We start from the raw sequence: 22833 nt of genomic DNA, 5'->3' as shown, positions 1-22833 counted from the left end.
ATTTACAAAGCCAGTTTCTTTTGGTTGGAGAATTGAGGTTAATAATATTTAAAGTTATCATTTAAAGTGTGTATTGAATGCAGTTATGGCATTGTTGATTTTTGTTCTTACTTATCTCTTGTGTTTTGGTAATCATGGCTTCATATTTCTCTCTATAGTTTCTTGACCATGCTCATTCCTCTCTTCAGTATAAAATTTTGCTTTCTATATTTATTTAGCTCTAATTTGTTGGATATATTTTTTAGGCTGTTTATATTATAGAAATTTTTTCTTTCTCCTTCAGCAATAGTAGATAGTTTTGCTGGGTATTTTAGTCTAGATTGGCTGTCAAGGTATTTTGGAGCTTGGAGTACATTGCTACAGGTTTTTCTGGATTTTAGTTTCCATTGAGAAATCAGCTGTTATTCCGATGGGTTTTCTTTTATATGTGATTTGTGTTTTTTTCCTTCTGCAGTTTTCAATACTTTTTCTTTGTTCCATATGCTTAGTGTTTTAATTATAGTATGCTATGGGGATTTTTTTTGCCTTGTCTATTTGGTGTTCTGAGTACATATTGTATTTGTATGGGTATGTTTTTAAGTTTGGGGAAGTTTTCTTCTGTGATCTTGTTGAAAATGTGGTTTATACCAGAAACCTAGAATGCTTCTCCCCCATTTATTCTTATAATTTAAATTTTTGTCTTTTCATGGCATTCCACATTTTTTGTATGCTACTTTTCTGTGTTTTTAAAAATCATATTTTTTTCTTATTTCATCTAGATCCTCTATTTTATCTTCAAGTCCTATTGTTCTATATTCTGTTTGATTCCTTCTTCTTGTAAAGTTGTCCTTTGAGTTTTCTAGTTGGGTTTTTGGATTTTTCAATTCCATCTTAATTTTAGCTTTAGTACTCTTCAATGTTTCTATCTCTTCATTGAATTCTGTTTTCATGCCCTAGATCGTCTTCTTCGTTGTCATTTCCATCAGCCACATGTTTGTGTCTTACTGTGCATCAGTCAGATGCTTTCTCTTTTTAAACTCATTAAGTTCATCGAGCTGTTTATATCTTTCAACTCTTTGAATTCTTTTATAAAATTTATAATTGTTGTTTTAAATTTTGTGTCCTGGGTTCATCTAGGTAATTTCCATTGGCAAACTGGCAGGGTTGGAAGGACTGGTTGGGTTGGAAGGAAGATACTGCCTTGATCTTTCATTTTGTTTTTATTTTTGTGAAGAGGTCTGGGCAGGTGGACTTCCTTTGGTAGTTCTGTGTCTGATATGGACAGAGCAGGTTGGGGCTGAAGCGAGGATGTACAGGTCAAGTTGGGCCTAGGGTTTGGATATGGCTTATATGGAATGAAGTCAGGTGTAGAGACTGGGTTAATGTGCAGGATGTGCAGCTAGATCCAAGCCTGGAGTTTGGGAAGAGAACTTGTGCTTATAGGGGTGCATGGTAGGAAGGATCAGGCAGACTCACCTGGGTAAACCCTGGAGAAGGATGTGCAGGATATGGCTGGGTAGAGAGGTGAATGTTGTGTGGGAGGGTCCTGTCAGTAGGAGGCAGGCTTGGAAGTCCTGGAGGAAGCTTAGATATTGGTGGTTGTATAGGTAGTGTTGATCAGACTAGGCTAAGGCACTTGATATAGTACGAGGGCTGGATCTGGAAAGCTGGGGAAGGTGCGTGGAGGGAAGGATTAGGAGGGCTCACCTGGCTAGACCCCGAAGAAGGATCTGTAGAGTCTGGCTGGGCGGTAGGGCAGAATGAGTCCCATCAATTGTACTTTCACTGAATAGTTACAAGAGGCCTTCTGCTGGAAGGGATTGTTTTAGACTTGGTGACCTTTAGCAACTGGACAATGCAGTTGTGATAGCTTCTGTATTGTGAACTTGAGGATGTGATCCATGCTTTATCATCTTCAAACAACTTGGTAAAGAATTTAGTGTTCTGAGAAGCTCGTAACCCCTACTCCCAAAGCAGCACAACTAGGGTGTGTGATTGACTTGCAGCTCAGGCTCTATGTAGTGTCTCCTAGGCTTGTTCTGATTCCTTCCCAGCAATGAGAGCAGGCATGTTCATTGAGATACTGAGCAAGATGTAATGAGTTTGGATTCTTTTTTTATAATGCTTTTTTTTGTTAGTTGCTAAAAATATATCTTTATTCTCATAAAATGAGAATGACATAATATTTTCTTTTTATGAGAAAATATTAAAGGGAACTGGGAACAAATAAACTTTGAGAAGAATTGAGACCCTATTCCTTGTGCTGCTGAGAGGATGAGGCACATTGTAGGGAAGGGAACACCGGCTGAAGGTAGGGAACATTCTTCAGATGCTCTTACTGAAAGGAAAGTCAGGTGTGAATCCTGCAAGGAAGCCTTGATGAAATGAGTTTGAAACTGGTGGCAAATGTGTAAAACCTACAAAAGCAAATAAAACAACAAAAAAGAAAGCATAACTATCTCTGTGTAGGAGGAGTAGGCATGGGATCCTCTAAATCTTCCAGAGCTAGAAACACCAAGTCATAGAGAACTCCTCAGATTTTGATGTTCATAAACATGACACATGAAAGGCATATACTCTGAATAGTTCCAGATCTTTAAAGAAACTCTGATTGTATATTTCTCCATGCTCTTTTGGCTTTTGTTAATGAAGGTTTAAATATACTTAAATAAAAAAATTGTGTACTAGAATAAAAGCTACTTTTTATGGCTATTTGGAGTGGGTCAAGATGATGCATTTGACAAACTACTCATCATAGTTAATTAAAAAATAAATTTTAGTAAAATTTAAGGACATTTTGTCCCAAATACCTTTCTAGTTAACATAATGTGGGCAATTAGACCATTCCAAAGTCACAGCCTTTCTTCCCAATGCTCATTGTCTTTTATAGCTTTAGGATATCATTGACATTCATTGGATATAGTTCAATATTTCAAGTAGCATAAGAATTATGTTTGCCCGTGGTAATTTTCCACAGACCAAACTATTGACTTCATTTGGTTTGAACTGAAAAATGTCATTTCATGAATATTGATCACATGCTATGGTCTTTGATGGCAAAGGAGTTGAATAGTAATATGTAACATATTTATTTGTTTGTTAAAACACTCAGTTTAAATCACTTCTTTATAGTATTTTACTGAGGAGAACTACAATAATATTATTTATGTGATATATTTATCTATGTAACTCTGCTTCTTCCTCAGTTTACCCTTCAATCCATTCTATATCTTTATTAATCCCTTTGCCCCAGTGGAACAAAAGACCCAGTGGATTAGAGATACAATTGAAATACACTCATGATACAACAGTCACTTTTGGTTTGTGTGTGTGTGTGTGTGTGTGTGTGTGTGGTGTGGTGTGTATATGCAAGTGCATTGAGATGGCCCAAGGTTGATGCTGGGAGTTGTCTGTTATTGCTTTTCCACCTTAGTTCATTGAGGCAAAGTTTCTCAATCAAATTCAGAGGTCTCCAGTATTGCTAGTTTTGCTAGAGAATTTGCTTTGTGAGTTCCCTGTCTTCACCTTCTAAAGCTGAAAATACAGTTAACATATGCTCACCCTGCATTTATGTGGGTTCCTGGGGATCTGAATCTGATTCTCATGTATGAGTGACAAACACTTAACTGCTGAGCCATCATCTCATGATATAGTCTTCTTCTTCTTCTCCTTCTTCTTCCTCTTCTTCTTCTTCTTCTTCTTCTTCTTCTTCTTCTTCTTCTTCTTCTTCTTCTTCTTCTTTTTTAAGTTGTGGCAATTTTATTAAAATCAGACTTTTTCTACCTTTATCAGAAACAGAATATAGTGGCATTGCCAGGATCAATACAGTTGTAGTTGCCAGGAGACAATGAAGTTTGCAAGCTATATAAGGTACACAAGATTAATGATTAAGATGATCAGTATTCTTACAATATGCAAAATATATTCCTAACTGGGGAATGAAAACATTTTGAACTGGAGTGAGGTCAAGAGAAGACATTTGATCTTCACAATGAAGAGTAATCCTCTATGTGAACTGAAATTTAGAGCAAGTCAGTACCACAAGCTATAAAAGATACAAAGTTCAGGGAACACAAGATTCTTTGTGGCTAAAGAATGACAATAAGAAGTACATGGAAAAACATAGCTGGGGAGTTGAAGGATGCCATGAACAGCTTTGAGCTGTGTTTAGCCTTCTATATAAAACTCGGATTTAATTTCTTGTAGTTTCTCTATAACTGTTACTATAGTGAAGGTCATGCGTAGTCTAATGCCCAAAATAGATTCAATTTTATATGAGGCTTAACATCTGGTAAATCAGGAGATCCTCCAGTGTCTAACTATAACTTGCCTCTCCTATACATCTGTGCAGATGTGCCCACTCACCAGATGACCCCTCTTCTCAAAACACCAGGTGTTGTTCCTGCTTATGCCTTAGAAGCAGCTTTCAGTCCCAGTGGGATTCTTTCAATAACTGAACCACATGTCTCTGTGGAATCAGGTGACACTTCATCCTTTTAATACTGCGAAGGCTCCCTTTACAGTCCTTCAACAATCAAGGACTTTGGTGTAACTCCTTATTTTGTTTTATGGTATCCTCCCATGGACTGTGGCTATCTGTGACCACACACACTGTCTGTAAAGCACCGTGGCTGTATCTGTCAAGCACAGACATTGTGTACAATGTTATCTTCCTAACCTTACCTCCCTTACCCTATAGGATGAATAGTGGATGAGAAACACCGTGCTGGGGAAAATTAAACTCTTTTAGTTAGTTTTTATGAAAATTTCTGCTCCCTTCTCACCATTTCTCATGACTAGTCATAATTTTAGAACATAAAAGAGAAAAGCATAAGAATAATCACCACTAAGGTGATTCTTGTTATAATTAATTTTCCAAATTTTGTTTTGGAATACAGAAAGCAAAGTTTGAAAACAAAAGTTTTAAGACAATATTGTCCTACATAGGGCCTGCCAAGAGTAGGAGAAATGGTCTTCCCCAAGGAAGAGCACACAAATTAATTACCCAATACCAAATGGTCAGCTTTGAAAACACACAGACACGTAACATGATAAAACTGAGCAGGTTGTATTTAGGAGCATGTATGTATATACATATACGCATATAACAATAATTAATGAAAAAAGAGGCCATGACTTTGAAAGAGAACAATGATGATATCAGGAGGGTTTGGAGGGAGGGAAGGGAAGATTTCAATTATATTAGAATCTCAAAACCTAAAAAAATGACTTACTAAAATGAAGGAATGATATAATTTATCTTTAATGTTCATCTGTCTGAACTCTTCGGAGTATATCCCATGCTCATATCATAATTCTACCAGACATGGTGCCTGCTAGTGAAGACTAGTAGTTTTAGACATGTGTAATCCCTTGATCTGCTAAAACAAACAAACAAACAAACAAACAAACAAACAAATAAACAACAACCAATGAATAAATGGATTCTGATGAGCAGTGTGTCCTGTGTTCCATGGCTGGTGAGGCATTTTGTAGTAAGGATATGAGAGCATCTGAATAACGGTGGAGATGTAAGAACTGGAAGGTGAATGCAGATGAGAAGACAGGGTGGCTTGCTATTCTAAATGCTGTACAATCCATTCCAGTAGAGAACTCTTATTTGTCTGTTTACCAACCTACCAGGTCACATATATGCAAGTGATCATTTTTCTGTTGAAAGCCACTGCCTAAAGGGATCAGACATTTGTTCTAATTACTTTGCTAATCATATTTTATAACCTTTTATAATTGCCTTCAAACTCATTCCACATATTTTGAATGATTTTAATCATGATAAATTATCAAACTTTAAAAGTAGATTAGGACTAGGTATCTTGAAAAATTTCCTGTAGCAGAAGACTTAGAGTGAGCAATAAAAATTTGAAAGATAAATAGATATAAAGGGTTAAAAGAGATTATAAAATAGGAAAGGTTAAAAGAGAGGAAAGGGCAGAGTAGAGGAGAGAATACTGGGAGACAGAAATAACACTGAAGATTTTTCAAAAAGTCATATGGAAACATACTGTGAGCTTCTGTATACATACATAAAAAAGACTCAAAATGGAATCTCCCTTTTAGCAGGGCAACAGTATCCCTGTGAGACACCACAGGAAAATAAAGAAGCCAATACGGTTCTTGGTCAGTAAGATTCCAAAGACCTCCAAACATTACAGACTATTGCCAAGGCTGTTGGTTACTCTCTAGAACTTGAAGATATGATGCTGTTGCTGAAGACACCACACACCCAAGTCATAGAACATAGAGAAATTAAGCTTTTACTGATATAAAAGCTTCATTCTTACTGGATAGCTTTCATAGTGCTGGAAGGTGCTATACACACCAATGGAAGCAAAAAGTAGTCATCAGTCTTATCCAGCTGTAGACCTTGTGAAATATAATAATGACTGGCTTCATAAGACATACCCACCAGTATAATAGTGGCATAAATGTCACAAGGAGTAACCAACCACTTTCCAGTTGGATTTAAGACCTGCTCCACCAGATGGGACCCATACCTGACACTATTATTGGATCAAGAATTTTAGGCTAGACAAGTCATAGACCATAGAAGAGAACTTATTACTATTATTGTGCTAAGTGGACATAGTATTCAACCAGTTCCTAATGATAATCAATATACCCATAAATTAATGGATCTCTCAACCTGCATCTGAGAAATTTTTGTTTTCAATAGATGGCCAAGGTGTAGAGAATAAGAGAATTCAGAATGCCCAGCCTTAAAAGGTCATATCACCTTAAAAGGTCATATCATCTTCCTTCCTTTGTTCCTTCTTTCGTTTGTTCGTTCGTTTGTTCCTTCCTTCCTTCCTTCCTTCCTTCCTCCCCTCTTCCTTTCTTCCTCTCTTCCTTTCTTCCTCCTTTCCTTTCTAGATTCAGGCATCATTGTGAAAGAGGGTAGAAAAGAGTGTAAGAGCCAGCAGTGGTAGATGAATACAAGGAAGTGTTATCTTCTGGACATAGTGGTATAGCTGTACATATAAACTCACAGCAGTAGTGACAGCCTGAGCAAAGCCTGTGTAAGCTCAGGCAGACCAATTTTCTGCATAGAGAGAGGAGCTATGCACAGAGTACTGCTGATGAGCTATCTATCGGTAATTGTCAGCTGCTGGGAGAAATAGGGTTATTTTTTTCTAACAATGTATCCCCTAATAAATTCACCATGACCTTGCTCTAGAGCATGGCCACACACCCAAGTATACTTGGGCAGTATAAACTGACTTTGGTAGGAGAAAAAAATGACACAAAGTTGGCTGAGTAGAGAAAGGGGATATATCTGGAATAAGTTGGAGGAGGGAGAGTGAACATGATCAAAAACCATTATAAAGAACTCTCAAAAAAGTAATAAAATACATAGAAACAGGTTCAACTGTATGAAATTACCATCTTTCTACGTAATTTTCAGTTGAATACTGACAATTCCATGTGCTTCAACCCATGAAAAAGTTTAATAACAAAAATGTAAGAGGAATTTCCAAGTTGTCAAATACTGTTTATTTGGATTCTGATGCTACTTTGAAGGTGTTGAAGGGACTCAGCATAAAGACTGTCAAGCAGGTAAGAGTAGAGAAAGATTGGGCTGAGAAAGGCAGAAACAGAAAATGCACCACTGTTACAAAGCTAAGATTTTTTTTAATATTTTATTTTCTAGTTCAAGATGGATGAGAAATATTATTTGCAAAGAGAAATAAAAATTATATTTGCTTAGGGTAGATAGAAGGTAATATTTAACCAGAAGGCTATTTTTAAGTGGGTTTGAAATTTGAATTCACAAAATCTCCAAGTTAAGAAATTCATGAACTTAAAATATAAAGTTAGCTTCTCTCACTGCTTCTGAAAATGGAGGGACAGCCTATGCTGGGTCAGTTGTCATTCAGATCACAAATAAACTCAGGATGAAATATTAAAAAGATGCTTCTTGCTGTAGATATAACTCAACAGATACAGTACCTGCCTAGCTTGCACAAAAACCCTGGCTTCAATCTCAAGGAGGAGATAAACTAGGCAGCATGGTGGCCCACATCTATAATCCTAACTTTTGGGAGGTAGAGGCAGGAAGATCAGGAGTTCATAGCACGTTTGAGGTCAGTCTAAAATACATGAGAGCCCTGCATCACAAAAACAAAGAGGATGGTGTGAGGTTATTGGAATAGTAGGTAGAAATTACAGTGAAGTCAATACTCAAAAGAATAAAATTATATTTGGTTGGCTTCTAGGTTTTATTTATTTTCTTTCAAGACTGACCATTATTTACTCACTATAAAGTAGCTAAAACTTAATAAAAATATACAGATTTGTTAATAAAAAAAATCAGAGAAAAACACTTGAGGTCACATAGAAACTGGAATTCAAGGGGAGGGAGCGATACTGGAAGTCTCCACAAAAGAGAGCCCCAAGTGCTGCTTCATAAACCATGGGTATCACTTATTCCTAACATAGTACACAACAACTGGGTAGAGACTTCGGCTGCTACTCAGTATTAGGGAGACAGAATTTGAAGCCAAAGACTAAAGGAAGGGCTGATAGATGGCTCATGATGCCAAAGTGCCTGCTACCAAGACTATCACCTTGAGTGAGAGTCAGCTCTCATGGAAACAGCCATTGTAGGAAAGAATTAGTCTGCTGACTTCCACCCTTGCACCCCAGCATACCCTAAATAAAATACAATGTTAAAAAATTTAAAACTAAATGAAAATAGTATTTATGGAATCATAACAGAATTGTGAGTCTTTTTGCATATACCATTGCCTCTAGTTCATAATTTTTAGGCATACAAACAGGATAATGCCATCCATATTCAAAAGAAAATACAAATTCCTAGCAACAACTCCAAGGCTTTGCAGATGTTGTAATTAACTAACATGGACTCAAGCTGTTGTTAAGATGAATAAGAAACAAGCCACATTCAACCAGTTAAATTTAAAAATCGAATAAAAGAAAAATAGAAAATATAGAACAGATGTAAAAAAAATAAAAACAGCCTCCAGTTTTTATCATTACTACACCTTACATTAGAGACACTGATTGCAACACCAGGCGGTGGTGGCATATGCCTTTAATCCCAGCACTCGGGAGGCAGAGGCAGGTGGATCTCTGTGAGTTCGAGACCAGCCTGGGCTACAGAGTGAGTTCCAGAAAAGCCACAAAGCTACACAGAGAAACCCTGTCTTGAAAAACAAAAACAAAACAAAACAAAACAAAACAAAATAATAAAAAAAGAGATACTGATTGCAGAGAAGAAACTGGACAGATGTGAAATGTGTCTTCCTGTCTGAGAATAGCTTACCAAATGATGTCATTTTTTTCCCCTTAGAAATATTGAGATTTATTTACAGGACTTCTTGGTAAGGACATCACCACAGCATTGTAATCGATGAGAAACCTCATATGAGAATTGTTTCATTTATCACTAGGCACTAGATGAACCAGCCAGGACTGAAAGCAACTCCAAGGCCAGCGTGTTAGATCTACCAGTGGAGGTAATGACTTCAGCTTGCCCTGCTTTGGTGTGCAACCCCCAAACTCAATGCTAACCCCGTTCCTGGTTTCAATTCTTCCAGTTGTGTTTCCCTGCACAGCTCAGGCAGCAAACTGAAGAGCTCTGTGCTACTATTGATAAGGTCTTGCAGGACTCCTGGTCTATGGTAATGCCGTAGAGTAGAATGGGCTGTTCAAACCTTTGCTTTGCTTTTCTTCATTTCCCTCTGTCTTGCCACGATGCCTCATAGGCTTGTTCTTCCCTTTCCTTTTGTTCTTCTCTTTTCCAGCATTCTTCTGATTCTCCTTCACGGCCCCCACAGAAAATGTTGGGTTCTGAAACCATCAAAGTATGTATATATTTATTATGGATTACTGCCCCATTCCATTTCCTGCACAGATGATTTCAAACTGTGTTTCAAGGCTAAGTAGTAATTTGAGAAGCCAACTCAATAACTAGTAACTTGGTGTTGACTTTTGCTTCTGTTTGTTTACATGTATACACATAGGTCAGTCTGCACTGTAACGTTATTTTTAACTGTGGATCAATTTCAAATTGTATGCAAACCAATATTTGTAAAGCCACAAAATTTGGCATTTTGTGGATTTACACGTCGTTTGTAGCTTATATTAATCTTGGGCCACAGCTTCAGTATCAATGTAATTTATGTACACTTAAAAGTGTAGAATTGGGATATGAAGTTGACTAAAGCAACACTCTAGTAGCTTTCACATGGCTGTTAATTCTTCATTTCTTTCCTTCTTACTGATTGAATTGATTTCACTGTTCTGTGACTTAAAGAAGTAGAAATTTGGAGACATTAGCCTGTCAGAGTTGTTCTATATGTTTGTTTCTTTCTCATAAAGTAGCTGTTTTCTATCACTAGGACAAAGTATATAGCTCCCTAGTTTTATTACCTTCCCATGCTTAATGTAGCTCTATTCATCCCAATTTCAACATGCATTTTGTTTTTCCTTTATGTGTACCAATATTTCTTTTATCATTTTCAGCCTTGTTTTCTCTCTTTCAAGGACTACAAATACTTTTGGCATAAACTGGTTACCATGGGACATTGAAGCAGGTTTTGAATGTACAGATGCTCATGATTTAAAAGAGTAGTCCTCATTTTCAGTTGCAACATTACAGACAAATATGAATCACTAATAGGCTTACTTATTGTCCTTGCTGTTATGATGTTAGAGTTTCATAAATAATCTGGACACCACCCCTTGTCAGATACTTTGGAAATAATTTCTGCTATTTGGTGTGTGTGTGTGTGTGTGTGTGTGTGTGTGTGTGTGTGTGTGTGTGTGTGTGATTGGCAGTTACCTTTGCTTCAAGTATTTGTAATGTGCCAACTATGGGCTTGGGCTTTGTGGCCTAGAAAGATAAAGACAAGCCAGGTGGAAATCCTAAGGAGATTACTATAGCTGTAAAAGAAGAGATAGAATTTACTCAGATCCACACATGGAATGGGGTTACAAAGACCACTGATAATACCTCCAGCCAAAGGCATAGTAATGTATGAATTTCCTGAGGCAACATAACTTGTCTCTGTGAAGATGTTGAAAAAGTCAGTGCATTTGAAGTTTAGTGAACCAGGTACGAACAGTAAAAAATTAGTTTGAGAATATATTTATCATGGTATGAAATTTTGATCTCAAGGAAAATAGGACACAAAAATGATCATTCTGGCTGTGGGGAAGAGACTTCTGAGGAAGTCATGAGTACAGTTACTGATGGTGGACCGCAAAGGTGGGTTCAAAGGAGCCATAAGTAAGCAAATGGGTTGGGGTTTGATGACATTCAGATATGAGGAATAAGGGAGAGGAGTCATGAATGAGCCCTTCATCTCTCATAGCCAAGGCAGGTGACAGTGAAGTAGATACAGCATAATGGAAAGGAGAGAGTATGGGAATTTAGATAGTGTCCATATTGGAATTGTATGAATGGAGTCACTGAGTCTGCAGCTAATGGGAGAGATGTGGGCATCGCATACTGCGAGCCTGTATAGAATTCCAAGGAACAAAACGTTACAGGTTGGTAGAGGTGGAACCAGTGAAGCACAGTAAAAGGTTATGTTAAGAGGAGAATCAGAGAAGTGTGCTATCATGAAAGCCATTAAGAATGTTAAGAGACTAGTTGTTTATTGCTATCAAAGAGGTAGGAAAACAGTAAGTCTAGAAGAGACTTTATGAGACTTGACTTGTGTATTTTGAAACTGTATTACTGATGCTTATAGGTAAATCATTCTCAAATCTAAAATTTTATAACGTTGGTAGAATATAATCTTTTTGAAAGATTTTCTTATGTGCTAAAGTAACCTTATATTTATAATTTTTAAAATGGGGTTTCCTCCATGTTTTTTCTTCTAGATTTTTATCTTTTATCTTTTTCCATATCTTTGCCCAGTTTTCTTCAGGCTCACACATTTCCATATAACACTTTCTATTCAATGTAAGATTCTGTTTATTTGGGAATTTAAGTCACTTACAGTTATTGTAATATTTGTTATATCAGTACTCACTTCTGTTAATATTAATTAATATTTTCAACTTAGATCTTTTTGTCTTGTTTGGTATTTTGATTAATTTTTACTTTCCTTTTGGTAACTTGACATTTATTAATTTAAAATTAAAAAATTTTAGTTTGAAAATTTTATATTACATTTTCTTATTTTTGTGGTTGCACATACACACATTACGGAGAGTGATTGTCCAGTTTATGTAAAGCTCATAAAAGTCATTTTTCAATATTATATAAAATAGTTTTTCACCTTTTACTTGTTTTTCACCAAACCAAAAGCACAGATACATACTATTTTTAAATATATTTTGGAATTGGATTTTAAAGTTTTTTAAATTTCTTCTTTATTTAGAGTTTTAAAAAAATTCTTCTTTATTTAGATCTTTCATTATCATTCATTCATATACTCATTTTTACTTTTTGTGGTTGTGTTGATCACAGTTTCAACTGAATCTCTTTGTGTATGTTTTGTGAACTTCATTTATGATAAAAATCTTCATTTTACTCTTTCACTTAAGCTTGGTTCCTGGGCCGATAAGATGGCCCAGTGAGTAAAGACACTGTCCCCCAAGTCTGACAGCCCGAGTTCTACCTGCTGGACACATACGATGGAAGGAGAGGTCATTTGACCTCTGTGTGCATGCTGTGCCCCACCCTACACACTACATTGTAATTAAAATTCTAGTTTTGCTAAAAAATAGGATAATGGCTCTTCTCTTTGCCCTCTGTCTGTTTATATTCTCTTTCTCATACTTATATTTTGCCACCACGATATTCATAACTGCTAGAGAGTGACCATTTTCAATCTGGCTCTGTAAACACTGTGAATATTGACTCTGGATATGACATTACTAATTTTTCCTATAGGTGTCTAGGAGTGCTTTTCATTTTTATGTATTTCTACTTTTACTGTCTATGACCTTTCATCTAGAGTCTTTAGACTTCTCCCCTAAATTCTGTAGATAATTTTTCTGTAGGTGTGTCTGATACCTAGAATAGCAATAATAATTTCCAATACCAGGATTTGTCAACATTGTCAAGGTTTCCTCATTATTTTCAGAATAAGAGGAATGTCTACCTCAGAATCTAGATGGTTCCCATTGTAAATGCTGTGCATAGTGGGGACCCTGAGCCTCCTGCTCCCCTGTATCTCTGCTTACAGCTCTTTTCTGGTCATTGTCCTGGTTGTCATCACTGAGGAAGAATTCAGCAGAGGAATAGCAGAAGCTGTCAGTCTGTGTGACCATGTAATAATCAGCTTCCTTTTCTGCAGCCATCACAAAGGAGCATAATGACACAGTTTACTCCCTAACTATGCTCCTTTGCTTGCCTTGTCCCTTATGGTGCAAAAATTGTAAGACAGCAGAGACAAAATATCTAAATGTCACCAGTTAAAAAACCATAGAATAAAATAACATGTGCCATTATTTTGAAAAAGATAAAGCAAATGGTTAGTAATGGGATCAAGGAAAACATTTTTGTTTGATTTTTGAGGCTTGGAATGACACGATCACATTCTTGTACTGGTGGGTCTTGTGTTAGATGAATGTGAGGTGCTGGCTATACAAAAGAATAGAGATACTGCAGAAAAAATTCTATCTACAATCAGATCTTGATTCAAAAAGGAATGTGTTATGGTTGAACTCCCTCCCCCAAGAATTAATAAGTAGAAGTAATCACTGATGTGGTGTTATAATGTGAGACTTTTAAAGTGTGACTAGGTCATAGGGATTGAGTCTTAATTGATGGGATTATAAAAAAGACCAGAGAGAAACTTCTTACCTCTTCTACCATGTGAGGAAACAAGAATTTTCAATATGTGAATGAGAAAACAGGATCTTACCATACAATGAACCTATCTAAACCTATTCACCCTTTAGAACTCAGAAAATTAAATATCTGTTGTTTACAAACTACCCTGTCCATTGCATTTTGTATAAGACAATCAGACATTATTCTTTGATAAGAAAGAGAGAATGGCTTTCACTGTAGTAGAACAGAAAATAGAAGTCATGAGTCCAGATATAAGGATATTCATGCTGAGGCTGAGAAAATAATTTCCCGAACAATGTTCTTATTTCATAACAAACACCTTTCAATGGAGTAAGTTTAAGACGAAAAATAAGCACCATATTTTACCAATTCCTTCTCTGCCTTATTATTTCTTGTTCTCCTCTGCTTGCTCATCTGCCTTTCCCAACTGACCAATGTAGGGGATGCATAGAGGTCAGTCCCTAGGTTTCTCATCTGTTAGTATTGTCACCCAGCCTCGCAAAAATCACATACATGTTGACAGCTTCAAATGTATGCCTCTGGTCCAGTATTCTTTCCAGTTTTACATTTCTAACTATTTAGTCTTCGTTCCATTTTAGAATGAGAAAATCTTTCAAGCTCAACACAGATGAAGATGTAGTCAAGACTTTTTTCTACCAAGTAATCACACCCACCACTCTCCCACATTTATTGATAGTAGTCTTTCATTTGCTTTAGTCCATAAACTTTGCATGAAGTTTTTCTCTTTATGTCATGTTCAACACCTTTTTTTCACTATAGTTTCAAAACACCTGTAGAATGTGATTATTTCATAGCCTCTGTGCTATTAAACAATGGTCATTTTTTGCTGGCCAGTACAGTAGCATGGCTGTCATGTTACTACATCACTCTACTCTGTTCTTTTTTTTTTTCCAGAGCTGAGGACCGAATCCAGGGCCCTGGACTTGCTAGACAAGCACTCTATCACTGAGCTAAATCCCCAACCCTTTACTCTGTTTTTAACATGCCACACAGAAATACTGTTAAAGAAATACGTAGTCAAAGTCTTTATAAGATGTTTATTATCAGGTCTCTGAACATTGTCATGATCTGCCCTTCCCTGGCATTCTCTACTCTGGCACTCTCTACTCTGTATTTAGCCCTGGTAGCCTCTACTATGTCTTGAATGCCCTAAACATGCTACCACTTAGTGTATTTAGTTATCTGATTCCAGAGCTTGTAGAGTGAACAATCAAGACTAACCATCATGAAGAGCAAGTTTTGGGTCACTCTTCAGGCTCAAATCTGTTCCTGGCAAATGTTGTTCTAACCTCAGAAAGTAGACCTAAGAGAGCAAATATTGGGGGATTACCAAGGCATATGGAGTGGGCACAGGTGAAGCTAATGGTCATTTATTTAACACGAAATCAAGGTGTGGTTTAGAGTTTCCACAGAAACATTTTACTTCTCATGTACAAGTGTGAGATAAGTGGATCAGAGAGACCATGTAGGGCTTCTGTTCTTATTTGACAAGTGAATTTGTCACATAAAGAGAGGGAGGCAAGAGAAATGGAAATATTAACCATAAGACCATGAAATAGATGGAAGTGAAGAACTTGAACTAGAATCAAGTTAATAATTTAGAAATCCCACTGTAGCATAGCTGATAGCAGAGGTATTAGAGACATGAAGGTATGGGTAAAGAGGTAGAGTTTTGAGAGAAGGACACTTGAAGTTGAAATTTCATAAAGCTTTTATGTTATTCTTGGAGGTAAAGTTGGGTTTGGTCTTTAAAGTAAATGATTGAAATGGGATGAATGTCTTTGGGTATAAGGGGCTCAAAGAACAGACAGAACAGAAACTTCTAAAGAATTCTGAGACAGCCAAAACTATAAAAGAAATGTGATGAGGAACTGTAGGACTCATGGCTAACATTATCAATAAATAAGAAGAAATTGCCAAAGTTTTGACAATGAAGGGGTACTAATTTTATAAAGCAAATTTCGAAGATGAATAGAATTTTGTATAGATCAGTAGGATTCATGGTTAGAAAGACTCAGCAGAGAAAAAATTCATTCCTCTCTTAAATTCTGATCCTTTCATTATTCACTAGTTAGTGAGATGCATAATTCTTTTTATTTTCATGCAGACTCCTACAACTCATCCAAGAGCAGCTGGTCGAGAAACCAAATATGTAAGTATCTTTCTAACTATGCTTGCTACTTTTTCAATGGAATCTTGTACATGTTTTAAAGAGAACTCAGCTCTATAGAAATTATAATGGAATTTATTCATTTTTTTATAAATTGAAAGGTGTAAGATGCTATGATTGGCCCAAGCATAGGAAATTAGATTATGTCAGATGTACAGTATCAAGTAACCTTATCAACTAAATTCCTTCTTAAATGAATTATTGTTTAATCCCCTTAGATAAACAAAACATAATTGTATTACCTGAGTTTTGTACCTCCACTTATCAAAGCTCAGATGGCATTTATTTTCATAAGCACTGCTTGAGTTTAAAAAATAGTCAATTCATGTCCGTGACACATTGAGGTTAGTCCACATCCAAAGGAATCACCAGTTTAATTGAATGACCAGTTTGTTGCTTTTCTATGTTTAAATTATCAAGTAATTTAGTGTCTGTTTATGAGAAAAACTAAACCATAGAGCTGGAGAGATGCATTAGGGGCTTGAGAGCACTGGCTGCTCTTGCAGAAGACCCAGGTGAATTTTCCAGCACCCACCTGGTAACTCACAACTGGCTATAACTCCAGTTCCAAGGAATCTGGTGCAGTCTTGTATTTTCTTTCTTTCTTTCTTTCTTTCTTTCTTTCTTTCTTTCTTTCTTTCTTTCTTTCTTTCTTTCTTTCTCTCTCTCTCTCTCTCTCTCTCTCTCTCTCTCTCTCTCTCTTTCTTTCTTTTTTTTTTTTAAAGATTTATTTATTACATATACAGTGTTCTGCCTGCATGTATCCCTGCAGGCCAGAGGAGGGCACCAGATGTCATTACAGATGGTTGTGAGCCACCCTGTGGTTGCTGGGAATTGAACTCAGGACCTCTGGAAGAGCAGTCAGTGCTCTTAACCCCTGAGCCATCTCTCCAGCCCTCTTTCTTTCTTTCTTTCTTTCTTTCTTTCTTTCTTTCTTTCTTTCTTTCTTTCTTTCTTTTTTTCTTTTTTTGGCCTCTGGCAGGCAACAAGCACTCACGCAGGGCACATACATACAGTCAAGCATGCATATGTAAATATATAAGTCTTAGAGAAGAACACTGCACCAACAGATATGTAGACATAAACTCCCATGCTTAATTCAAATGATGTTGGGTTGGCTTAGCACACGATGTACACGGAACCTTACCCACTTTGCACAATCATGTCATGATTGTGGTCCTCATCTGCTCTGCACAGAAGTATTTTACTACAAATGAGACAGTTTCCTGGCATGCATTGAGCATTTAATCTAAAATAAACCACTAAACTACTCCTTTTACAGTACACGCTGTTTTCTCTAATTTGTACTCTTCATTATTATCAGGGATAAATAGTTATTAAATGTGTATTGCGTGCCATGCCAACATCACACTTCACACCTTTCTGCCTTCGTTTGGATATCTCTAAGGTAAACAATAAGCTCAGTGAAATCATTAAATTTTATCATGTTTGGGAAATGATGTTTACAGGATGTGGCAGGAACACGGTTCAGAGCATTTCCTGGAAGTGTTTTCTGTCAGTTTCCATTATTATTGGAAATCCTTTGGAGGAGACACAGGTAGGCTCGACCCTGGTGGGAACTGTTGCTCCTGGGGAAGATCACTTACTTTATTTTACCATGCCTCCATTTTCATCCATAAGATAGGGGATGGTGATAGTGTCCCCATTTGATTAATTTAAGGTTTATAGGGTCCTTATGTGAAAAGACCTTAGAGCAGTCTCAACACACTGGAGTTATTCATATATCATAGCCCCTCTTTCTTTCCCCTTCATTTTTGCATTTATTTATACCTCCTCCCTTCCCTTGCACCCATTTAGTGTTAGAAGACTAGAAGCCTCATGATTTTGATTCCTTGATTCTTTAGTTGGGCAAAAAGAAAAATCTCTCTCTCTCTACATATATGTGTGTGTGTGTGTGTGTGTGTGTGTGTGTGTGTGTGTGTGTGTGTGTGACATGGATTTTGTGATCATAAGGACTGGTCCCCAAAATAAGCACCCCAAATCCTTTTCTCACTAACCTTTCTCATCAGTTGCTGGAGTTTCATGAAACGTTCCTGATTAGACCACCTTACAGGCATGTTTGGCAGCTGCTAGCATCTGGCTAACCCTCCTAGGGGAATTGTCTCAATTTGTGTATTTCTTTTAACGTGTGCGAGTCTGTAGTACCTGCACTTCTGTGGGTGCGGAGACCAGAGGTTGACATCATGAGTTTCTTCAGTCACTTTCCACTTTAATTACCAAAGCAGAGGCTCCCACTCGAACTGGGAGCTTGACACTTTAGCTAGTGTAGGTAGCCGGCTGGATCCAGGATCGCCAGTCTCCTGAGTGCTGAGGTAATCGGTGGCTTGCCATGCCCGGTGAAGGTACAGGTAAGGCCTGGGGGCTTCAGGTTTTTACAATAATCCTTTCACTCACTAAGTCATCTACCCAGGCTCTTAAAAGGTTCTTTATTATTATACCCAATAAAGTAGGTTATTTTTCCTCTTGACAGCTTGTGAGAGTCATTGAGTCATTTTAAGTTAACTATGAATCATTGAAAAAATTCAGGATTAGATTAGAACAAACATAACTTTGATTCTACTAAGATTCTTGACCTTAATTAAGGTTTGTTTCTTGAGCAAGAAGCTCTGCCTTTTACTCTCTTTTAAAACATAACAGAGGGAGCGTGGGGGAAAAAAAAACAACGTAACATTAAATTGTGTGTGGCATTTCAAATATGTCCGTGTCTTTGGAAGATATGTCTTTTGGAAGAGGCCATCTTATAATGGCAGATAAATCCAGTTCTTTGGTGTTGACTTATAGATAACTCATACTTACCAACACATGGCTGCGGTTACCGTAATTACTAAGTGACAGCTGATGCATTTACTCTGAGAAGAAAATAACACAATTTTAGGACAGAAGTTTAGTTTAGCTTTAGGCTGTCCTCTTACGTCAGCCATCTGTCTTAAATGCAGTATATTCTGACTTTTAAAAATGAATAAGGCAGTAATTCATTTTTGAAATTCTAATATAATGGGTAAAATACATGACGTTTTATTAAAGTACAAATTGAATAGTTTTTACTTTATTAATTTCTTGTTTTAATTTTCTCTCATGTCCTGTCAGAGTAACTTTGAGAAGTCTGTAGACTAACATTTTAGAATTTCACTCTCTTGGGGAAATTAGGCACATTCATAACAATATACATGCCTAGACTTCAGGTTTCATTAACTTTGAAGAGTCCTAGATTTGGTTCAGAAGCAAGGGCTATGCAGTTCACCAGTCTGTGTACTACAGAGGGAGCAGAATAAGGGAAGGATGAAAGTCAGGAAGAGAACTGTATTGCACTTGAGGATATTCTGAGCACGTTAGCACCAAACACAGTAAGTCCCTAGTTTCAAATATAATCCAGGGATCATTAGTAGTGGAAAAACTAGTAGTATTTCCTAACTCTGTTGTCCAATTTCCACTTTTCTTCATTGATCTGACAAATATTTATTGGACATCTATCATGTATAAATTATTGAGGGGTCATTGGGGTGAGTGAAGTGAACACAATAGCAAGGTTCCTCACTTCTGAGATGTAAATGCCAACAGAGGGCATAGAAGTAACTAAAATACCAGATGAGCGATCCACTTTCTTATGGAGATAGAGGAGAAATGGCCAGAGAATGGAATGATATTAAAAGAGACAGACAAGCGGGCACTTCCTGCTGTATTCGCATGTTAGTATGTTCATGGGATTTTCACCTTTCCTGTGGTGATGGTAACAGATTAATTAAGTAATCAGGGGTTTGTGAATAATTGTTCTGTGTAGATCTTGTGTGGAAGGTTGTCCTTCTCAGAAAGAGAGAAAGAAAAGTGTTGGAGAAGAAGAGGAGGAGAAGGGAGGAAGGGACAGAGGGGAGGGAAGAAGGAAGGAAGGAAATAAGATAAAGGAGTGGAGGGAAGAAAGGAGTGGTATCCGTAGACAATGATGTTCCTTCGGTCCTGGCTAAATGTCTGACTATCGTTTACAGTCTGTTTTAGGATCAGTCTGGATCAATAAAATGCTCGTTTTGTTTAGATTAATTAAAGTTTTATTATTGCTTCTCCCACGGTATGCTTGAATTAAAGGCTATTTTAAAGTAATTTAGAAGAGATATTCTTAAGCACAATAGAAGCAAAATAGGACTAACAACATATTGAAATGTACCGTTAGGCTTTTTGTACAATTGAATAGATCAGTTTATCAACAATATTTCATTAAGCTTTTAAACAGACACTAGATTCAGCAATAATAGCTAGCAACAAATAAACTTTAATTGGTTCATTTAAACCATCCATGAGTCCTGTGAGGTCAAAATTTCCAGCCACCCCCTTTTCTTATTCTAGTGCTGGGAACTGAACCTAGGCACTTATTTATGGTAGGTCACTACTCTACCACTGAGCTGCATTCCAGCCTTCCTTCTGAGACAATTTCTTTCCTCTGTGTGAAATAATAATTTTTATATTAAAACACTATTTTAGTTTTCATTCAGTCTCTTGGATTTGGAAGAAAAAAATTTTCTCTGCCTGCATTTGCCTTTATTATTTTTATGAACTGTCACCCATATAAATCTATTTCAGTCATGTAATTTAAAAATCACAGCATGCGTTCTTAGTAAAATTCAATCTTAGAAAATGGAATATTTGTGCTTCTAACTAATTTATCAGAAACCTTTGGTTTTGGAGTAATGTTCTATTTGATAATAACTAATTTCATGAACTTTTCACATTTCATGAATTACTTTTAAGTTCCATAAAAAATGGTACAGCCTTATTAAATATATGATAGTTTATAGGTAAAAATCTCATTTTAATGAGCTCAAGGAACAGAAAATGTCATTACCGTGGAAGAATATTGATTCCTAAATATCACAATATATTGAAAAATGTGTCAAACCTTACTAAGAATATTTTCCACTTTATACACAGATATTCAAATAAAGGTCATCTTCTCTCATTTATGCAGCTCACATATTCTTCTTGTTGCTATGCTTGGAGGTGTTGCTATGCTTGGAGTGACTCAGGTGCTGCTCAGTACCAGGCATAGATTTTGGGGGAAATGGAGACTTAAATCCCACTTAGGGTCCAGGTCTGCTTCCAGAGGCTGAGGCCAGAGGTTGATGAGTTACTGGAAGAGTGATACACAACGAAGGCAGGAAATTCCATTCTACCAATTACTTCCATGTGTTCTTCTTCCTGTTCAGATGAGCTTCTAGAGTGCATTTGTGTGTGAAAAGGGCTGAAGGTGGAGTGGGAGTTACCATCGGGCTCTGCTCCACTAGAATGGAGAGGACACAATAGGTTTTATGTCTTATATTCATGAGAAGATATAATTTTATGTAATTTTAAGGTTTCTCCAATATGGGTTCTGAGGAAATGGAGCTCCAGACAGCAAGAAGGGGCCTGGTGGCTCTTTATGATTTTGGTATTATGTTTTTGGAAAGCAAAATTAGTTTCTCCAAAGCTAGCTGGCATAGCTGGGGACCTCTATGGTCATTTGTCTTTCAGACAGTCACATCTTCACTTTGTAGTCTCCGCTCTTTTAGTCCCTGTATAACCTAATTGTAAGAAAGGAATGGTTGCACATATTTCTGTTGTCAGCACTTAGAGGCTGAGGCTGCAAGGTCATGAGATTGAGCCCTATAAAACACACAAACAACACCCCCCCCAATAAAACCAACTAACCAAAAAATACAACTAACAGAATTTCTTTGACGTTACAAATGTATCTTTACTGAAAATGTGCTCTACTATTTTATACAAATTTATACTTTTTGATTGACACATACTTTTATATTCATGGAAAACAGTGTGATGTCTCATCTGTACATACGTTATAAAAACTTTGATCAAATTAATCAATATATATGTATATATATGTCCCTACCAAATTATAATTTTTGTATGTGACAAGAATTTTAAAAGTAGACTTTAGTAGTTTTGAAGAACATGTTATTTGTAACTACAGCCCTAGACAGTGCAGTTGGTGACTCACACGCTCAGCATGAATGAAGTGTCATGTAGCCTTCCTTTAGCATCATCTTTTATCTTCCCTCTGCTGGGCCCACCCATGTCATCCCTAGCCTCCAGACACATCACTGTGAAGTACGTAACATTATTAGGAAAAGTGTGAAATACTAACTAGTTGCAAAGATCTGATCACCAGAGAAAAGGAGTAAAATACAGGAACCAATGACAAAGAGATAATATTAACAAGAATTTCTAAAGAATTCTGGAAGCAAATTATTTTCATTCCCAATTCCGGGGATTCCTGTTACACTATTCTCTTAATATAAATCTGTTTTGAGAAAAATCTGCATTGTTTTTTTTATTTTGGTGTAAGTAAACATAAATATCAACAATAGTCTTTGTTTAAATAAAATATGGATTGAACAAACAGACGATACTATCTAACCTTGAAGAATCATTGGTATCATGTGGTAGTGCTTATATTATTAAGACAAGAAGAAAGGTAGTATCTACCCTACTATGTGAACTAAAATGCGCAGGATATGTGCCACATTGCTCAAAAGAACCATTTCTTGGTGCCATGCTTTGTTTCAATAATTTCACTAATATCCATCATATTTCTATTTTCAGGCAAATCTTTTATCATCATCTTCTACAGCGTCTGAGAGTCAACTGGTATGTATCTTGTTCTAAGTTGTTTACCTCCTTTGAACATTCTTATTTCTCAAGACAACTTCTTCTGAAAGAAAGTGAAGAGATAATAAGTTTGCTCACTTGTCTAACAAAATTTATTGATATTTTAGTGAAGTCACACGATGGCTGCTTTTTAGGTGACTAATACATAAAAGAAATTTATAAACCAAGACTACCACTAACTCTGAGCAGTGGT

At 36.6% G+C, this 22833-nt stretch overlaps 1 protein-coding gene across 1 annotated transcript in view; it reads left to right on the top strand.

Moving 5' to 3' along the window:
• Mlip (muscular LMNA interacting protein) overlaps positions 1-22833 on the top strand; it is a 138092-nt gene that overhangs the window by 45699 nt on the left and 69560 nt on the right. Inside the window, exons 6-9 of the mRNA XM_059267023.1 lie at positions 9411-9476; positions 9765-9824; positions 15903-15947; positions 22575-22619. Of these exons, the coding sequence (XP_059123006.1) occupies positions 9411-9476; positions 9765-9824; positions 15903-15947; positions 22575-22619 (216 nt within the window). The remainder of the gene's footprint in view (positions 1-9410; positions 9477-9764; positions 9825-15902; positions 15948-22574; positions 22620-22833) is intronic.

This window comes from Peromyscus eremicus, chromosome 7, assembly GCF_949786415.1.
Source record: "Peromyscus eremicus chromosome 7, PerEre_H2_v1, whole genome shotgun sequence".
NCBI lineage: Eukaryota > Metazoa > Chordata > Mammalia > Rodentia > Cricetidae > Peromyscus > Peromyscus eremicus.
This window is presented reverse-complemented; position numbering and strand designations above follow the sequence as displayed.